General features: G+C 41.2%; 1 protein-coding gene across 4 annotated transcripts in view; it reads left to right on the forward strand.

Annotated features, from left to right (window-relative positions):
• The window catches only part of STARD13 (StAR related lipid transfer domain containing 13), a 520536-nt gene that overhangs the window by 331647 nt on the left and 169592 nt on the right, over positions 1-19297 (forward strand). The window contains exon 1 of one of the 4 annotated variants that reach the window (XM_019530085.1): positions 9536-9882. The exons of the other annotated variants lie outside the window; for them this stretch is intronic. Coding sequence (XP_019385630.1) covers positions 9714-9882 — 169 coding nt within the window. The 5' untranslated portion in view covers positions 9536-9713. Of the gene's footprint in view, positions 1-9535; positions 9883-19297 lie in introns of those variants that run through there. 4 annotated transcript variants of the gene reach the window in all.

Here is a 19297-nt window from a genome sequence, read left to right on the forward strand (position 1 = left end):
ATGAACACCTTGCTGGGGTCATTTGACCCCAGTACTCTTTCCTGCCATGGCAGGGGGTCGGACTAGATGATCTGTTCAGGTCCCTTCTGATCCTAGAAACTATGAAACTAAGATGAAACTATTTACAAACTGGTTAGGCCAGCAGCATGGCAAAGTGCATGCATACAGAGACACCCCAAAGACACCCATCCGCCAGTATGGACAGATTATAAATTGGCTTTGTCAGATACGATGGTCCTGAGTACATTTAAATGACCACCTTTCAAAGAATTAGACCGTTGCCAACCCCAAGTACTTATCATGGAAGATATCCACAGCAGGGGAGAATTGGGGCATGAAGGAATTGAACTCTGCCTTACATGAGTTATTTCCAAATTTAAATACTTAAGGTTTGAGCCAAAACATTTCGGTTTTAGGTGTTTTGGTTATCAGCCCCTATCCGCACCCACCAGTCCCCAGTCTACGATGAGCTAAGAGAGATACAGAAAAATCAAGCAATTTATCCTGTGACCCACTGGCAAAGGCCTGCTATGACCAGAATCCATTTAATTCTACAACTGGCTCCCTACCCTGTGAATCAGGCTGTCTTTCTAAACTCTGTGTGTTTTAGACATGCACAAACATTCTAAAGATTCATTTTAAAGTACCTAAAGATGCATTTATCCTGTGGGTGTTTTTAAAAAAGTTCAATTAGAGAAGAAGTTCAGCCACATTAAACTGTGTATTCAAGAATCAGTCTGTTGAATGTGCTCTGGGGCATTCATTAACTTCGTAAGGTATCATAATTACACTTCAAATGAGTAGCCCTTTTCAACTGGAGGACCTGTGGTCCAAAATGCTTTGTTAGCATACTTGTATATCAGTACATTTTTAAAAAAATTAAAAACGTAATAAGGAGAGTCATATAAAATGACACACAATTAGAGATAGCTTTTCTCCTCCCGTGCCCATAAATTAACATAAAGGAGTTTTAAACTGAGCACTAAAGGGCCAGCTAACTCTGATTTTTTTCTTGCTTAATATGATTACTGTTTAAAGACTGGGTTAAAGCCATGATTCTGTTTGTATTAGGGGCAATGCACTGAAGCACTATTGCAGGAGGAGTTCCAGAACTCTCAAAGTCATCTCTGTTTCTGTTTGCTCCAGGAAATTTGCTTTGGCTGAAACAAGTGAATTTTCCCCGTTGCCTAACTAACAGTTTACTGGCTAGCAAGTCATGGGGGTAGAACCAATGAACAGGAGGAAAGTGGCAGCCTGTCTGCAGCTGCTTTCTCAGCCATGCAGGCTCTCGTGCCATGGCTTTTTCACACAGGAGAATAAAGAGGTTTGTTATACCTCCCCCTCCCTAGCCCCCTGCCTAACTCCCCTGTGCAGCTGCATAACTGGTCTCATTGTGTCTAAACCTGTATTGAGGTTGCTTCCTAGATGTACTTTTGCATAGACTGAGTAGTTGCCATTTTATTTTTCTTCTAAAATGACTTTTTAAAGCCTATATTTTAATTTAAACTTTTTTTCTTTTGTTTTTTGGAAAAATTGATACAGCTACAATGCACACTGATGGAGTTTATCCTCATTCTAATTAAATAAATTCCTTTGAAATTGGAACTAAGCATTTTGAAATGTAACATAGCTTTTTATAGCATAATGCTTTCATATTAGCACCTATAAACTGTTATGAGTAATTTCTGACCAGGGGAAATAACTTTATTTTTCACTGAATGGAACAAACAGAATGAGAAAAAGACCACCAAATAGATTACATAGTCGAGATGAATTAAATAATAGAACTTTCAAATAGCAGTAATATCAGTATGGAAAAATAATCTGAACATTGTTATCTAGGAAATGTAATATCCAGCTCACAAAAGAAAGGAGAAGAGTGATTATTGGAAAGGGCCACCTTAAGGGAACAGTGAGCATCTCTTCACTTAGCAGCAGTCTTTCTCAGCCCATCTTTCCTCTGAACTTGATACAAGAAAGAAGATAAACACACACAGAATAGCAAATTAGTAATATCTACCCAACTCCTGTATTATTAACAGCACCGTTACTTTTTTCTGTTTGAAGTTCAAATAGAACGAAGAAAGAAGGAAACGTATGTCCAGATGGATGGCTCCAGATATTTTCAGTGCAGCCTGGGCCTTTCACTCAGTAGCTTAACTAACAGTAAAGATCTAAGGAGGGGGATGGGGCAGCAGCCCTGGGCAGTGTCTTTGTGTGGGTGTGGGGTGCGCTGAACAGGTGATCTGCACAATAGTAGCCAGCACTACTCAGCTGTGGCTGCCCTGAGTGCAGAGCTGCCCTATTATGCCTCTCCTTTCAGCGCTAGAGTACTGGTTTGAATGTCTGAAGTGCTCTTGTCTCCTAGCAGTTCAAGAACAGCAATACTTCATCTTGTATTTCTGCATGGTAGTCCACTACTGCAATCTCAGGGCAAGCATGAATATAATACAGAATATTATGAATGTGACCAACATTTCTTTTGAAGCCATTAAACTAGGAACATTGAACTGGCAGGGATCCTCTGGGTCAGTAAGTTCCATTCTTTCCTATCACAGGTACAGTGTCATATAATCCCTGTAATAAGATGGAGCTCAATAAGTTTAAGAACACTTAGGACTTTTGCTCCCACTACTCTTGTTGAAGAACAGTTCCTGAACCTGATTGCTCTAAGGCTTATGAACCTTCTTACAATTTCCAGCCTAAACTCATTAATGGTCAGTTTGTTAATTAGTTTAAATAGTTCCTGTTGCCTACTCTCTTGATCTGTTATAGACAGCAATTGTATCCCCTTTCGAATTTCAGTTTGCTAAACTGCCCAAGCCAAATTTTTGTAAAATAGTCTTTTTATTCCTTTGATCATTCTCATAGTCCCTTGCTGCATCTGTTCTTGAATATGGGTGACTGGAAATGTGTATGGCATTCTACATGAGGTCTCTCCAGGGCCTTGTACTATGGCACTACTTCCTTATCTCTGCTGAAAACCTTTCCTGATGTATCCTGGGATTTCATTTTCATTTTCAGAGCTGCACTGTGTTGATGTATACGTATAACAGTAGTTTTTGTTATAAGCCTACACCTCCAGTGCACTTCGTACTATTGAATTTCATCCCACTTCTATTAACTGCAGTCTCTCAGAATCATATGGAACTGTCTGTATTTTGGTCCAATCCTCCTTTGTATTGACAGTGTCTCAACATTTTTATCATTAGCAAATTTTAACCTCATTGTATTAAAGGCTAAAGGTCTTCAGGCCATTGGGCACCTGCTGCCAGCCAGCCTCCCTATCTTATGCCCTGGTATATTGCCTGGCTCACCTTCCACACCTTTGTTATGAATTGTAGATGCAGGAGACTATCCTTAGCTAGCCAGGCCCCTTTGCTGTCTCTCTCTTTCAGTCTTTCTGGCCCACACTGTACAGTGAACAGCCATTCCATTATCCACCACGTCTGGACGCACTGGATAGCAGTACAGTTCTGCCCCACAGTGGAGGTCATTCCATTAAACTACACAGTGATCACCTTGCTGTCCACCACAGGAAAGATCATTGTGAGAATCCTTCTGAACCATCTCCTTCTACTTACTGAAGAGCTCCTCCTGGACTCTCAGTGTGGCCTTAGGGCATCGAGAGGCACAACTGACATGATCTTCACGGCTTGCCAGCTGCAGGAAAAATGCTGGGAACAAAATAAGCCTCGCTACATGGACTTTTATGACCTACCAAAAGTTTTTGACTCTCAGCTGAGAAGTATTGTGGAGGGGCCTTCTGACATGGATGCCCATCAAAATTCATCACCATTCTCTGCCTACTCCATGACAATATGGGAGTGGTGTTTCTCAGTAATGGATCTATCACAGATCCCTTTGAGATTAAAATGGGAGTTAAGCAAGTCTGCATCATTGCTCCAACACTGTTCTCAATATTCCTTGCTGTGATGCTACATCTGACCACCATCAAGCTTCCAGCTGGAATGGAGTTAAACTACTGAATGGATGGTGAGCTGTTTAACCTTAGCCAACTCCGAGCCAAAACCGAGACCACTCCAACCTCAGTCATTGAGCTCCAGTATATTGATGATGCTGTAGTTTGTGCTCACTTGGAAGCAGACCTTCAGGCAATCGTCAACATCTCTGGAGAACATTGAGTATTCCCTGTACCTTGAAAGCCATCTCTCACAGAAGGGTGACATTGAAGAAATCCAACATAGCCTCAAATATGCAAGTGCAACCTTTGGACACCTGAAGAAACAGGTGTTTGAAGATCATGACTTCAGATCCAAAACCAAACTCATGGTTTATCAAGCAGTCATGATCCCCACCTTGCTGTACAAAGCTGACACATGGACAGTGTACAGGGATATCTGGCGTTGTATGAGAAGTACCATCAATGCTGCCTGTGGAAGATTCTCGAAATCCAGTGGCAAGACAAAATCTGACTTTAGCATCCCCCTGCAAGCAGACACTGTGAGTACTGAGATGATGATTATCTGACATCAACTTCATTGGGCCAGCCATGTCATCTAGATTTCCAACTCCAGACTCCCAAAGCAAGTTTTATTCTCCCAACTCAGTTAAGGCACGCTCAAGAGGAGAGCAGAGAAAGTGCTTCAAAGATGTCATCAAGGCCTGTTTTAAAAAATGCAACATCTATGTCAACTTACGGAAGACTATCATGCAGGCCTGCCCCAAATAGACAGAGAGTGCTGCAAGGATTTCAGTACTTTGAAGCCTCATGACAACTACAGGAGATGGAAAAGTGGGAGTGGTAGAAACAGCATATCAAGAACTCAGTGCCACCCACCCAACACAGAAACATACATCTGAGCTGCAGTAGGGTCTGTCAATCCTGGGTAGGTCTCATTAGCCATCTTCAGACAGACACGTAAGACAGTCATCCTCAACTGTGAGGGACTGCTGAAGAAGAAGATACGAGTGGGACCTAGTGTCTGAGTGTATGCTGGGTAAGCCCATATATGCCTACATGGCCTTTTCCTGGTTGCAGGCATCCACCCTATCTTTGTGCACTTCGCCTCCTTGCTGGGCTTGCTGTAAACACATTCACCAAGTATTGGTTCAGAGCCTTGTAGCAGCCCTTGCAGTCTTTGGGTTTCACAGCAGCCACAGGATTTCTGGGGCTCACCTCAGGCCCCCAGAGTCCTCAGGTTCAGCAGTGGCCTCTTTCACAATGCCTGGACCCAGCAGTGTTTTTCCCAGGGCTCTGGGGTGCTGCAGCAGGTCACACAGAGTCACTGAGGCTTGCAGACACCCACACAAAGTTCTGACTCTGGTTTTTAGCAGCCTCGCCTCACAGCTCTTCTAGGCATTTTGTCCACTGTCATAAACAGCAGTGCCACCCTAGCCCTGTTGGGCTCACTCCCTATGCTGTAGACTGCTGCAGGCCCCTCAGGAGCTCCTCTCCGTAAACATAGTAAATATAGGCATGTGCCATTAAACACTTGTATAAAGCTACCCCTAATTTGATTGGTATATTAAAAATACTTTTTAATGAACCTGCAATTTGTTGTGTTGGTCCTTTCATAATTCTGTGATTGAGATTATTTTGATCCTCCAGATTGCATTAAACTGTGTACTTTGCCTTTTGCTTTCATTGTGACAATGAACATTTTCATACCCTCATTTTCATAATCTCTCTTGCTTACATGATCAGTATCAATGTGTTTTGTTTTTTTTAAATTAAGGTAAAGTATTTATTTAATTTTTGAACCATCCTTAATTTCTACCCTGCCTTCATTGCATAGTGGCTTCACCTCTCTCCTTTTTGATTAATATAACAGAAGTACATTTTTATCTTTCTTTCAATCATAGTTGCAAGGTCAAAATCAGCTCAACTTGGCAATTTTCACCTTATCCTTCCATCGCTTGAGGTCTAAGATACAGTTCTTTTGCTGATCATACTTTTCCCGACCCCGTGTAAGCGCTCTACTTATTTTGAATGTTCTTCTTGTGCCCTTCCACTAAGTTTCTTTCCACTTACTTGAAATACAGATTTCTAATAATTCTAGTACCTTTGGTGTTAAGATATTTTAGGCCTTCCCTATGTAATGTCCATGAGCTCCTCAGTGTAATTGATTTTACTTACCAGTTCCCTTAGTTTATCACAGGTTACCCTTTTTAAAATTGAGTACCTTGGTTGCAGACTTTTGTATTTTCTTTCATTTTAATCTAAACTGAATCAACTCTTGATTTCTCAATCCAGGGTTATTTTTGACAATTAGCCCTATAACGTCCTTATTATTTATCCAAAACAAGTCTAAATACCAACTTTTGTTGGTTCAGTTGGCTACTGCATCTCTCATTTGGGATCAAGAAGGAACTTTATCCCAAGGTCAGGTTGGACAGGGACTGAAGGAGGTTTTACTGTCCTCTGGCATGGGAAGCATATTCCCTTTCCAAGGAAAAGGACTGTGGATCTCTCAAATGTATTTTAAGTACTTTCTCTCATTGAACTGGAGGACATCAGCAGTGCCCTCTGTCTTGCCTGTGGCAAGTTAGGGTGTTCTTAATGTTTTTAGGCACTGCTCCTGGTCATTGTCAGCAGAGGCTGAGTATGGAAAAATGGGTCCTGGACAACTGTCTCTCATCCTTTCCCCCTTCCTTCCTCCTTCCTTCTTGAGTACAGGCACAGAAATGGAGCAGAGAACTGAGCAGTCTCATGGAGTGCAAGTCATTCTGGGAATCAGTTCTTTAGACTAGCAGTGGACTTGGCTGCAGGGGTCAGGGGGAGAACTTTCACCCCATTTTTTTTTTTACCACTGAAGCCCATGTCCAGAAGACAAAAAATGCTGAATCTAGTGGTAAAAAATGGGGATCATTTCTCCTCCTCCACCCGCTCCACACCCCCACCCCTCTGACCAGCAGCAAATTCCACTGCTGCTTTACAAAACTGTGGCTTTACAAAACTATAATTCCCAGAATGCATATGTGGTATTGCATCTTGCATCAGTAGTTCAAGTTCCTATTTTGTTGCCCAGGCTTTGTGCTTCTGTATACAAATGCTTTAATTGTTTCTCATGGACCACATGCTATGCCTACATCTGGGTTACACATAGTTTTCTCACTGACTGTATAGCCTACCAGACTATTCTTCTCATTATTACTTTCTCCTTGTTGTCCATCTCTTTGGCCACTGATATTTCTTTATCCATTGCCATGTTTTTGTTTATTTTATTTTCCCCCCTCCTGGATGCAGCTACATGTGCAATTAACGCAAAGCAATACACTTTGGAGCAGTTTGAGCTAAACTACTCTTGGGTGCATCATCTACATGCATGCAACAGCAATTTGAGCTGAGGTGGAGCAGGCCCAGGCTGGCAGGGAGCACAGGGGGGTATCCCTGGGTTCCAGGTGGTGGCATCAAGTGGCAGAGGGGCTGGCTGGGGCATGAGGGTGCTGAATGTATGGAGCCATGTGGCTAGTTGGCAGGCAGGAGTCTGGCCCCTGGCTGGCTGTGCTGACCAGTAGATGCTGACCATGAGCATAAACTGCATGTGTGTTTAATCACAGTAAATTACCTTGGTTAAGATAGTACTGTCCCTGACGGTACTATCTTACTGTGGTGTAAATTAGTTTACTAGGGCCTAATACTGTCACATGTATAGACGGTGATGTTTTACTCTGCAGTTAATTAGTCTACTTTACAGTAAAGCACAAGTGTAGATGCAGCCCCTGTGTTCTAAAACCAGGTCTGAAAATCATGAATCTCTCCTAATCATCTTCCCTTGTTTCTCTGTTATAAAGCTCTCCTTCTTAATTATGTCATCCTTGATCCAGAGGACTTCCCATAGTGTCACTTATCCCCACCTAAATGTAATAAGTGGCTCCTTCTTGCTCCCTTCTGCCTCATTTTCAATATTACTTCCTTATCATATCCTTGTTTTTGGCAGACAGCGTACTTAATTATTCTCTGGATCTTCTCTGATAGCAGGCCTGTTGATTCTTCTTAACAAAAATTCCCCAGTCATATGCACATGCTTCTTCCTAGTGTTGATGTGAATCTCTGGTCCATTCCCTTCCATTCTATGTTCATATCTTCCTTTCTGTTCTCTCTCACAATCTTGTGTATGTTGTCCTGATTCCTCTTTGGCTCTCGTCCCTGGATATCTCTGTTCGGTTTCCTGCTTTCTCATTATGGTGCTAGCTCCTTTTCTTTTCTTGCCTGTTTCTCCTCTTCAGTCTCTAGTGCAACAAAGAGACTTCTTAGTTCTATTTCTTCTTAACTAGCTGTTTTTTTCTACATCGCGGTGGGCATTTATTTCAGGTGGTGGGCCACGTAATGAGTTTTAGTGAGCTCTTGAGGGCCACAAGGGTACACCCTTTGTCAAACTGCTAAGTCCCTATCTAGTTGCCTTGGCCCAGATTGCCATCTTGGAACTGGAAGTCCTGCCCCCTAATCCCTGACCTTTGCCATTGGAAGTCCCTCCCCTTGCCCTGAAAGTACTTTTGTGAAGGGGGATTTGCTGTCTTAGAACTGAAAGCCCCACTCTGTCACATGGTTCATGGCATGCTGGCCTGTGTGGATTTGGTATGGAATTATCTGCATGGCGTGTGAGTTATACAGAGTCTAACTACATGCCTGCTTTGCAGACAGTGTGACCCTATGCAGTATAAACATAGTAGTTTTACTGAATTTAGTGTTTTCCATAGCCTTTAGGCTGTTACCTAAATTTTAGCCTCCATGGGTACATTTAAAGGGATAGACAAAATAGGGTTATAGGTTTTTCCACTTACTTTTTCTGTAATTCTGTGAAATTTCTTTTTGTATATTAGCAGTGCTAATACTGGACACTGTCATGATCAGAAATACCCATGTTAATGATTCTGCTTCTTTAGAAATGAGCTACTGCTTCTGGCAGGTGGTGAACCAAATTATTGATATTTATAAATCATATAAAAATTAACTGGCATACAAGCTAAGCGTAAGTTCATCACTCTGCATATCCCTTATTCTACCATTTATCAAAATGCTAATAACAAATGACAGTATACAACTTCCTTCTAATTAAACAGCGAGTGATATTTTGGAAAAGCATTGTACAAAAAACAGTTTACATCAAAAATACTGGTTTGGGGGGCGTTACTATTGCTAAGTGACTGTTTTTAACTCTTATTTTCAGTGGAAAGTTTTCATTTGCTCTGCTGCTAGTTGTCCTGGGTGGTGGTTTGGATTCAGATAGCCTATCCTTAAGATGCATTTTTTTCTAGGCAAAGTGTAATATCATTTTAAGAAAATTAGCAATTATATCTTCTGAAAAGATCATTAGGCAGCTGGAGGCAGAGAAAGAGATTTTCCATAGCTCTCCACACTAAGAAATTTTGCAGCCTAAAATACGTTGGTGGTGGGTTTTGTTTTTTCAGACTTTCCTTCAGAACTATTTGATGCTTAGTCAGCTCAAAAGCATGTCATTTGTATTTGCCTTCAACGTTGTGTGGGATTGTAAATGCCTGAACAGACTTTGCTTTTCTCTCTAAGGCAGACTGTGTACTTTCACATTCTTTACTCTGACTGATTGGCTCTTTTAGATCATGTGAGGGAGTTGGAATCCTGAGTTGTAGCTTTTGGCACTCCTTTTTCTTTTTAAAGCGCTTGCTCTTTTCAGCTCCCTTGGGCTTGTTCCTGCTCTCCTCTCATTACCCTGATTAGAATCAGGAATAGGCATACACGGGGTTGAAGTGGTGATTTTAACAGGACTGAGATGTTGAAGCAGGTACCCAGAACTTCAGGATCAAACTGTTATCATCTAAATTCCATGTCACCTGAGAGCCAGGAGATGTGCTTACGATTTGATCAGACTCCGAGACGTCCTCCATACAGGAGGAGTAGGATTTTAGCACGTCATCAGCTCCTGACTAAAATTCAACAAGGTGAGTGGCAGTTTTGGGCACTTACAAGTTTCTAGTTGGTACAATGTCTGTCTGTATGTCAGTGTTTATAAACTAAAAATATATATGGTTAAATTATGACTCTGGTTTGAAATATTAAAGATGTCAGTGGCAGCATTGTCTCTTGCTCTGTACATTTGCACACACTTATACATCCTTCAAAGAACATAAAAATTTATAGCAGTGCACAGTCGGTTTCTTAACTATACAGTCCTGTAATCATAAACTTCTAGATAACTTAAATGGTGAACAAGGGACTGAAGTCCATTTTTTCTGGATGCTTGAATATCTTAGTGTCACAATAAGTAAGTATTGCTGCATGTAAAAATCTTACATATGTAATATACTGGATATTCAGAGCAAATGATCAGCCAATTAAAAAAAAAGAATACTGGAAAAGAATTTGAATAGGCCTGCTATGATAAAACTCAGGAAAAAACACTATATTATTGTCAGAGGATTGCAGAACTTCTGTTATATATCTTTATAGGTAACTGCAGACTTAACTTTTCATCATTGTCTATAAATTTACGGACGTAGTCACTGAAAATGTATTGATTTTATTTTCCTGAAACCTGCAAGGCAAAGGCTAAATAAATATATACATATTGGCCTCAAATTTTTTGGTCTTTGTGTATATGTTAAAACAAGTCATCATCAGAACTTCATTAAACAAAGGTCAGAAACGTAAGTGAAGAAACACAAGTGTAAATATTTTTAGATTGAATGGAAGATGTGTACAGATAGTATCTGAAACTTACCATTTTCCAAGGCAGATGAGGACCTACATATGAAGACGGCAAGAAAGAACCATGCATTTTTTCACCTGTGTGAAGAAATAAGGAACATTTTTCTGACAGAATTTCTGCCTGGTTCCTGTGGGTTTACTCTAAAGCTGTTTCATTCTGCTAAGTAATAATGGGCATAGACTAGAGTAACAGTATTTATGCTCAATACTGGCAATATATCATAGAGGTTGCCATGAGTTTCTGCATATCAGCACTTAAATGTAATGGCTAGTTTCATCTGTTGTTTTGAAGCTAGATTCTCTTGTATTAGTAGCTGTCAAGCTCTGGAGAAAGGTCAAGGATACAATAATGAAAACCTATTACATTTATGAAGGAACAATACATATTTCATTGGCCAGTGTTTGATGAAAGAGATTGCTTCCGTGGCAATTAGGAAAATTCAGTTGTTTGCAGCATTGTCTCAGGAACTTGTGATGTTTGAAGGATACTGATCCTAGCTGCAGTTCATATTTCAGGAAGGATATTATGTCATTCCATATACCCTGTGTAGACTCCTGATTGAATGGAAAGAAAAGGCAGTTTGCCTCCCTTTGAGTTTACTTGAAACTATATTAGATACTGTATGAGAACCAAATTAACGTTTTTATAAAGACCACTGATCCAGCTTTATAACAAGAACCCCTTATCTGCCTTTCCCTTTCTCTTTCTGAACCTGTATATGTATCTATAATACTAAGAGAGTGATGGTTGCATAATAAATATACTAATGTAATAAAGGTCTATGTTTTCAAAAGTAGCTGGTGATTTTTGGGTGCTCAATTTCAAATACTTAAGTAGAAACCTGATTTGTAGAAAATGCTGCACACCTTCTGTATGAAAATTACTGTATTCTGATTATAAATTGACCATGGGTATAAATCGGTGATTCTCAGCCAGGGAGCTGCCGTGAGACGCCATGCAATCTTAGCACTATTAGGTGTGTAAACATAGTTCATGAGATAAACCCAGCAATTTCAAATAAGAATCCATAGCATAAGAAGAAAAAATTGTGATCTCTACTGGTCTTTCTGAGTTCTTTGCGTTAGAAGAATTAGTGTATTATTTTCCATTATCAAAAAATGAGTGAAAACTGAGCTAGCCTGGAGTCTGAGGGGTGCCTGGAGTCTAAAAAGGTGAAGAACAAACTGATATAAATCAACTCCACATTTTCAGGTTAAATTTTAGAAAGATTGGTTTTTCCCTGACTAAGTCAATAACTACAGATAAAGACCCTAAACTGTTCTTGCCTTTACAAAATCCCACAGGAGAATCCAGTGACCAAGGAAAGGATACAAAGGGTTAAATATACTAATAATTCTAAAATAAAAACTGCGCTGGGAAACAGGAGGTTGAGTGTTTGTTTCACACACAAAAATACTGCAAGGAGAAAAGTAGATCCATTTATAGGTGTGTTTAACTCAAATGTAATTTTGACATGTATATGGAAGGCAAAAAAAGGTAGATGGTTATAATTGGAACAATTTAATAGTTCCCTTTTAAAAAGTGTTAAGTCAGGTACACACAAAAAAACTGAGGCACCCCAAATCACTAATTACTTTTGAAAATTTAGGTACCCAAATAACTATGTGGAGATGCAGTAGGTGAGTGGTTAAACCATGGCTTAGAAATTTGCGTTCTAATTTTGTATCTAGAACAACAGTGCGCTTTTGGTCCACAGGGTCAGATAAGTGTGGTGGGGCAGTCTGTAGGCTAGATCAGCTCTGATTACCAGGATTGGCACCACTCCCTCCCTTCCCTGAGTGCCAGGAACAAATCCCAGGAGCCTGACATTGCCCCCTCACACCTTTATATGCCACCCCCTCCTACCCCAGCATGCTCCAGAGGCCTGGCATCCCCTTCTCTTGGCCTCCCACACCAGGACTGAACCATGGGGCACAGTGCCACCCTCTTCTGGACCTACACATTGGGATCAGGTGCCTAATCTAGTATGTAGGGCCTGGGGCTCCCCTTGGCTCCAGAAATTTAGCTGTGTGGAAAGCTTTCCTGCTGCCAAATTTCTGGACCCCTGGGGAACCCTGTGGGTCAGGTGGCATGGTGCCACAGGCTGGGGTTTGAACATCCATGATCTAGAACAGGGGCAGGGAAAATATGGGCACCAGTTGCCCATGAATTAATTGCATCCTAAGCAGCCCGCTCACTTCACTCCCACCTTCCTGCACAGGAGGGCCCTGGGCCTGGCCAACATGCACAGCTGCCCAGTGGGGCCACTGATGCCACTGCTGTGGTCTCCAGGGGACTGTCTTGGTTTTCCTGGCCTCCAGTGACTCCTCCTTGTGTCCCTGTTGCAATGCTTGCTCCAGGCAGCAGGTAGGGAAGTGGCAGCAGGTAGGGAAACTGCAGCTGGATAGGAGCATGGGGCTGTGGTTGGCAGGAGCATGGAGCCTGGGGCCCATGCACAGCAGGTCAAAGGCACACAGCTCAGGTGGGCAGCGTGTAGGGTGTGAGGGAGGATGGGAAGAGTGTGGGGATCCCTCACATACCCTCTCCCATAGTGCATAGCCCCTGCTGCTGGTGGCAACAGCAACAGCAGCAGCAGCAGATGGTGGGTCCTCAGAGTGCTCATGGCATCCCCAGATGCAGCTGCCCATCAGCATGCAGCTCCAGTCAGTTCCAGGAGCTGAATGTGGCTGCAAGGCGTGGAGCCAGGCTGGCCCGCCTCTATCATGTGTGCTGATACGCAGCTCCCAGGACTTAGATGCCACCAGTGGGAAGCCCAGCAGCCTGGCCCCACTCTCTGCTGCCACGTGTAGCTCCTGAGACTCCATTGGAAGTGGCGGGCATTCCCGCCCCCTGCTTCCTGGTGCAGTCCAGGAGCTGCACATGGCAGCAGGGAGCAGGGAAGGCTGCCAGCTCTATCCTGTGGGGCTTCCCCCTGGTGATGCACGAGTCCCAGGCAGTGCACATGTGCCATGTGATAGAGATGGGCCAGCCTGGCTTCACTCCTTGCTGTGATGTGCAGCTCCTGGAAGTGGCTGGATCTGTGTGTCACCCGACAGTTGCGCCTGCATGGGCAAAAAGCATCCCAAGGGCCCATTGCCTGCTGCTGGGGCTGTACACTATGAGGAGGCCCTCACGCTCCTTCACGCCTCACAAACCCCATACACCCGGCCCACACTCCCCCACAACTTCCCCACATATACACACCGCAGCCCACACCGCCATACTCCTTCACAAACCCTCCACCATACATCCCCCACACAGAATATACAAGAATAAGACTTTATTTTTGAGCTATTATGCAATCACCTCCATATACACTACACAAACTCACAAGTTCGGACAAAATATTTTTTAAATAAAATGAAAATAAGTTATAGTACATCTTTGACTTTTACTATATGATTTTCTTTTCCATTTCCAAAATGGAAATCCTCATGAGTCCCGTCCCCACCTCCCCCCCCCCCACACACACAAAAGGAGTACTTCCAGGAACAAAAGGAGGGACTTTCAGTGGCAAAGGTTAGCGATTAGGGGGCAGGACTTCTGGTCCCAATATAGCAACTAGGGAGCAGAGCACCTGTCAAGGGGTGGGCCCTCAACAGCTCACCAAAACTCATTTAAGCAGCTGTCCAGACAAAATAATTGTCCATCCCTGATATAGATTATACTGATAGTGTGGCACTAGTCTATTCTCTCTAACCACTTTGCCTCAGTTTTATCATCTGGAAAATGGGGGTAATACTTATCTTTCTCACAGGAAATTCTGCTTTGTACAGAGCTTTAATGATATAAGGTGTTAATGTGTACCTATATCGCTAGAGTTACTAGGGCTGTATTACTGCTTACCTCCAACCTTTTATATAAATCAGAATAAATATGCCCTTTATTGGTTACGTGTACTTCCAGTTAGCAATTATAAACATATGCAAGCATATACAAATGAGAACATACCAGTCTGTTTGTCAGTTTGCATGCATGGATATATATACTCCTTTATGTTTTCGCTTTTAGGAGTTGAAATAAATTAGACTGTTATTTCAATTATTGGAAGCATAGTAAATAATTTAGAGAGCTCATTTAAGATATGTGCTTCCACTGGCTAGACATATAACTAAACTAAACTGTGCCATCCAGTCTATAGGGAAACATTGGCCAGTTGAGGAAGAACAGATTTTGAAAGTGGTTTATAGGTTCTTGTATCAAATGCTTTCTCTGTATAAATCCCTCAAAACATTCCCTTCTTTTTCTGTAATGTCCACAGGAGGTGAAATAATCATATCACTATAAATAATTAAATTAGTAATATAAACAACATTATGTCTAGCTTTTGCATCTCAGCTTCTAGATTCTTGTTGATGCTCTGAATAAAATTCTGGTTTTGTTAACTCAATGGCAAAACTTCTGTTGACTTCAAAGGGGCCTGGATTTCACTCTCTGGCTCTGCTTTATTTACACTGTAAGCAGTCTGAGGCAGGTCCTTCCTGGATTTTTTTGCGTTGTGCAGTATTGTGGTTATTCTAAGACCTCAACAGCAGATAAGTGGCTACACTTATTCACTACTGGGCAGAAAACCAAATTTAAATTTATGCACTGCTAAATTCCTACTTAAATCCTGTTTTTGGGCCTTATGCTGGTAATTTAGGATTGTAGGAAAGTAGGGCTGGAAAGGACTTCACAAGGTGATCTAGTCCAGCCCCCCTAAGCCATCCCAGCCAATTTTCTGTCCAACCTGGTTTTGAACATTTCCAAAGATGGAAATTCTACAACTTCTCTAGGTAGCCAGTTTCAATGCTTGACCAGTCTTGTACTAGGAAAATTCATCTTAGGGCTCATGTACATGCCACAATTTTTTCCCTTTCATGTACTACAACTGCATTTCTGTTTGCACGAGCGGGATTTCCTGATGCTTTAAAAGCCTTTCTTGAGCATTAAACTAAAACTCCTTGAATGTAGTTTAGTTTGGCTATCTGGAAATTAAAGCGTTGCACCCATGGATTCATTCCGTGCAAATACAAAGACACTCAAAGATGTGTAATGAGTGTGGGACCTGGCTTAATTCATTTGGAAACCTCGTACATGTAAACACAGATGCAATGCTGCAAAATAAACCAGTTTAAATTTTATAAACCTATTTAATTTAATGAGGATTAAAACCTGTGGTGTCTACAGGCATAGATTTTCTTTGCTGAGATCATTGTTCCTAATCCTGTCCCTTATGACCAAGATAAAAACCCATTTCCACCCTCTATTTACCCTTGAGGTATCTGAGGACTGAAGTCTGAAATTAACAAGCATTAAATATTTGAGCCTTCTCTGCATCATCCATATTGAGCCTACCTTCAGCATTCTGTAAGGGGCACATGGTTTCTTTGGTCTTCCTCTTACTTTTGATGTATTTGTAGAATCCCTTTTTACTGTCTTTTATGTTCCTTTTCAGTTGCATCTCAAATCATGCTTTGGCTTTTGATGTGAGTGAATTTCACCTTATTGATTAGAATGATTAATAATATTTTAAAATTACTCCAGAACATCTTAGTAAAAGGTTATTTGAAAGTGGTCTGGAGATAATGATGCAAAACTGAAGACACAGGTTGTTTTCTGTAGCCCAGTTCAGCAGATCTTTATTCCCACTATTTTCATGCTTTTTTGATTCAAAGATTATAACACCAGAGAGGACTGTTGTGATCATCTGGCCTGACCTCCTGTGAGTTAATTCTTGTTCCGGCTACTCTAGACCCTCTGTCATAAAAAACGCATCTAATCTTGATTTTAAAATTGCTAACAGTGGCAAATCCATTATGCTTAATTACTTCACTGAAAGAGAGGATCCAAGCAGAGGCTTAAGTATAACACTGCATTAGGGCCTGTTTGAGTATCCCCTCTACTTCTTCATGTATTTTTTTCAATTGCTGGATGATAAACTAATAGGTATGAGATTGACTTTTACCTTAGTAAACACTGGACTTTTTGGCTGTTTGCAGAAGTTAAAAAAAAAAAAAAAGTGGCACTTTAAACCTACTGCACCACGCCCAGCACATGCCAGGAAGAGGCAGCACATGCATTGCACTCAGCTTGCCCAACATCTGTATAGATCAGGCACTTTAGGGGGGCTTTTTTGGCACTTTTATCTAATAGCTGATTGAATCAGCTTTAGCTAAAAGCACCAGAAAACCCCACGGAAGCACTCACCCAATCTATACAGATGCTGCAGAGCCAAGTTAAAGTTACATGCTGCTTCTTTTGGTAAAGCATGTTTTCTGTGGGGTTTTTTAAGGTCTGCAAGCAATCTTTATATCTAGGATTGTTTTTTTACAGGCAGCATGCACAAAAATTCCTGACAGAACAGCATAGGGAGCTATTAGAGTTCCCCTTGTACAATATAAATGTGATGCACTAATACAGTGTGATTAAAATTATTCTGAGAGAGGTAGTTAGCCATGTTAGTCTGAAGTTAGGCAGGGTGGCGACAGGGATGCTGAGTTGCTCTATGAGAAAATTGACATTATTGATGCAACTTTTTTCATCTTTTTAAAGAGCCTTCTGCTACAGATTTACTTTTTATTTTCTTTTGGTGTTACTTAAAAATAAACCAAATGAATCAGTCTAAGAATAAACCTCTTTAATCATTTCTAAAAGAAAATTACCAAAAGGAAGATAAATTAAGTAGACTGTCATTTTAATCAGTTTATACTTTAAAGTCCTAAATATTCATTTTCTGTTCACCAACTTCTTGAGGTAGAGTTGTGACCATAGCTTGAGCGCATACATGGTAATTATGTGTCTGATTTCAAATAGGTATTTTCAAAATGTAATCTTTTGATGATCCCTTTTCCCACATAACACTGTTCCTTTTCACTGAGTGGAACACATACCTCGGCATAAAGGAACAGGGTGTAACGTGCTTGTGTATGAAGTAACTTCATGAGAATTCATTAGTGATTACTCATATTTTCCTTAAATAATGTGGTGACTTAAATAAGGTGGTGACTCTCAAGAGTCAGGTGAGTCAGAAAAGTGTTATGCCTTTCAGAGCTCTCTATTAAACAACAGTTCTTTTTTATTTTCTGTTGAACAGCATGGAAGTAAAACATATTTTACATGAATATTTAAGACTGCGTGTTGAAAACATTAAGCTGCAATTATTAAGCACCCAGGGATGTTATCATTAGAGTGTAGAGATCTAGGTTAAATTTTGCCCTCAGATAGTAATGTTTACTTCTCAGGGAAATCAGTAGGAGTTGTCCAATGTATTTATAATAAGGTAATAGTTGACCCCTGGCCATTTAGGCCAGTAAAAAAATATAATAGAAAATAGAATAAACTTCTGTTGCCTTTACCTACATTGAGTAATACCTCCTATTGTGATAAGTCAATAATTTCATTAAGCAAGGTATCCTTCCTCTGACTGACTGATATCAAAATATACTGTATGTGTTGAGAGCAACACTTTAGTGCAGCATATAGAAAAGGATTATAGATTATCATATCCAAAAGATTCATTATGAATCTTTAACACATGTGATTGCCTACGTGCGTTTATTTTTTTGGTTTGAATAAACCTGAGAGGTATGAACAAACCCAGGTTTTCTACCAAAACACTTGTTCTTCTAGGGAAGGTTTATCTAACGCTTCAGTCTTTTGTATTGTGGCTAACTTTTATGTGCAGTCCAGTGAGCTGTAAATATTTTTACACAAGGCACTTGGATAGCTATGCAGAGGAGTGTGCATGTCAGGGAGGTTGTTTTTTAAATTTGATATTGTTTAAATTTGCCTTATATTGTTAACATAGGGAGAATGAATGATTAAGTGCCCCTGTACTTGTTATATATATATAATGTAGAACACTTTTATGGCTGGTTTGTATGGTACCTTAATTTGAATGTGTAGCACATTTGGGTCTGTCTCAGAGCCTCAAACTGGCTCCAGTGCTATCCTGGTACTGGGCAGTCTTGGGTCACACAAAGCTGTGGACACCTGGCTGTCAACTTGGTGGTGCAAGGGGAGCCTGGGATCTCTGGTAATTAGGGTGTGATTGAGATCTGATCCCAAAATCATGCCTTCTGGGCTGCATCCAGACATGCATAGACATTTGGTTCCCTGGGGAGAGCTAGCAGTGGCACACCTTGTGCAACAATGTGATCTTGCTGCAGCAGTGGTGCAGCAAGATGATGATCTTGCCACACAGAGCCTCAGCAGCAGAGAACAGCTCTGGATGGCCATGTTCCGGCTTTGAGCAGCACACACTGCCGCAGCGTGTGCCACTCCACTTTTTTTTTTCATGAGTTTTTTTGAACCCTGGATATCCTGGGGAGACCCAGGTCCTTGCATCATGGACAACAACTGAACATGCAATATGTGGCACTACAAACATGCCTGTGGCACTGCATACCGCATGGCCACATTTGTCTGGACATGGCCCTGATGTCCATGTATGTCAAGGCAGGAGGAGCAATTGTCAGGATTGGTAATCAGATCCAATAGTGCCTTTAAATGAATAGGTGTATGAAGCATGCTCAGTACAGATGGAATCATTGTTAAATTTAGCTGCCAAATTCCAGCAAGTTCCTACTAAGCATGTGTATGCTGAGATTTATCAAAAACTTGCAGCTTAAATACTTTTGAATGGACTTGCATATCCTAATGCTAGA

The sequence above is a fragment of the Crocodylus porosus genome, unplaced genomic scaffold (genome assembly GCF_001723895.1).
Source record: "Crocodylus porosus isolate Cpor-Errol unplaced genomic scaffold, CroPor_comp1, whole genome shotgun sequence".
NCBI lineage: Eukaryota > Metazoa > Chordata > Crocodylia > Crocodylidae > Crocodylus > Crocodylus porosus.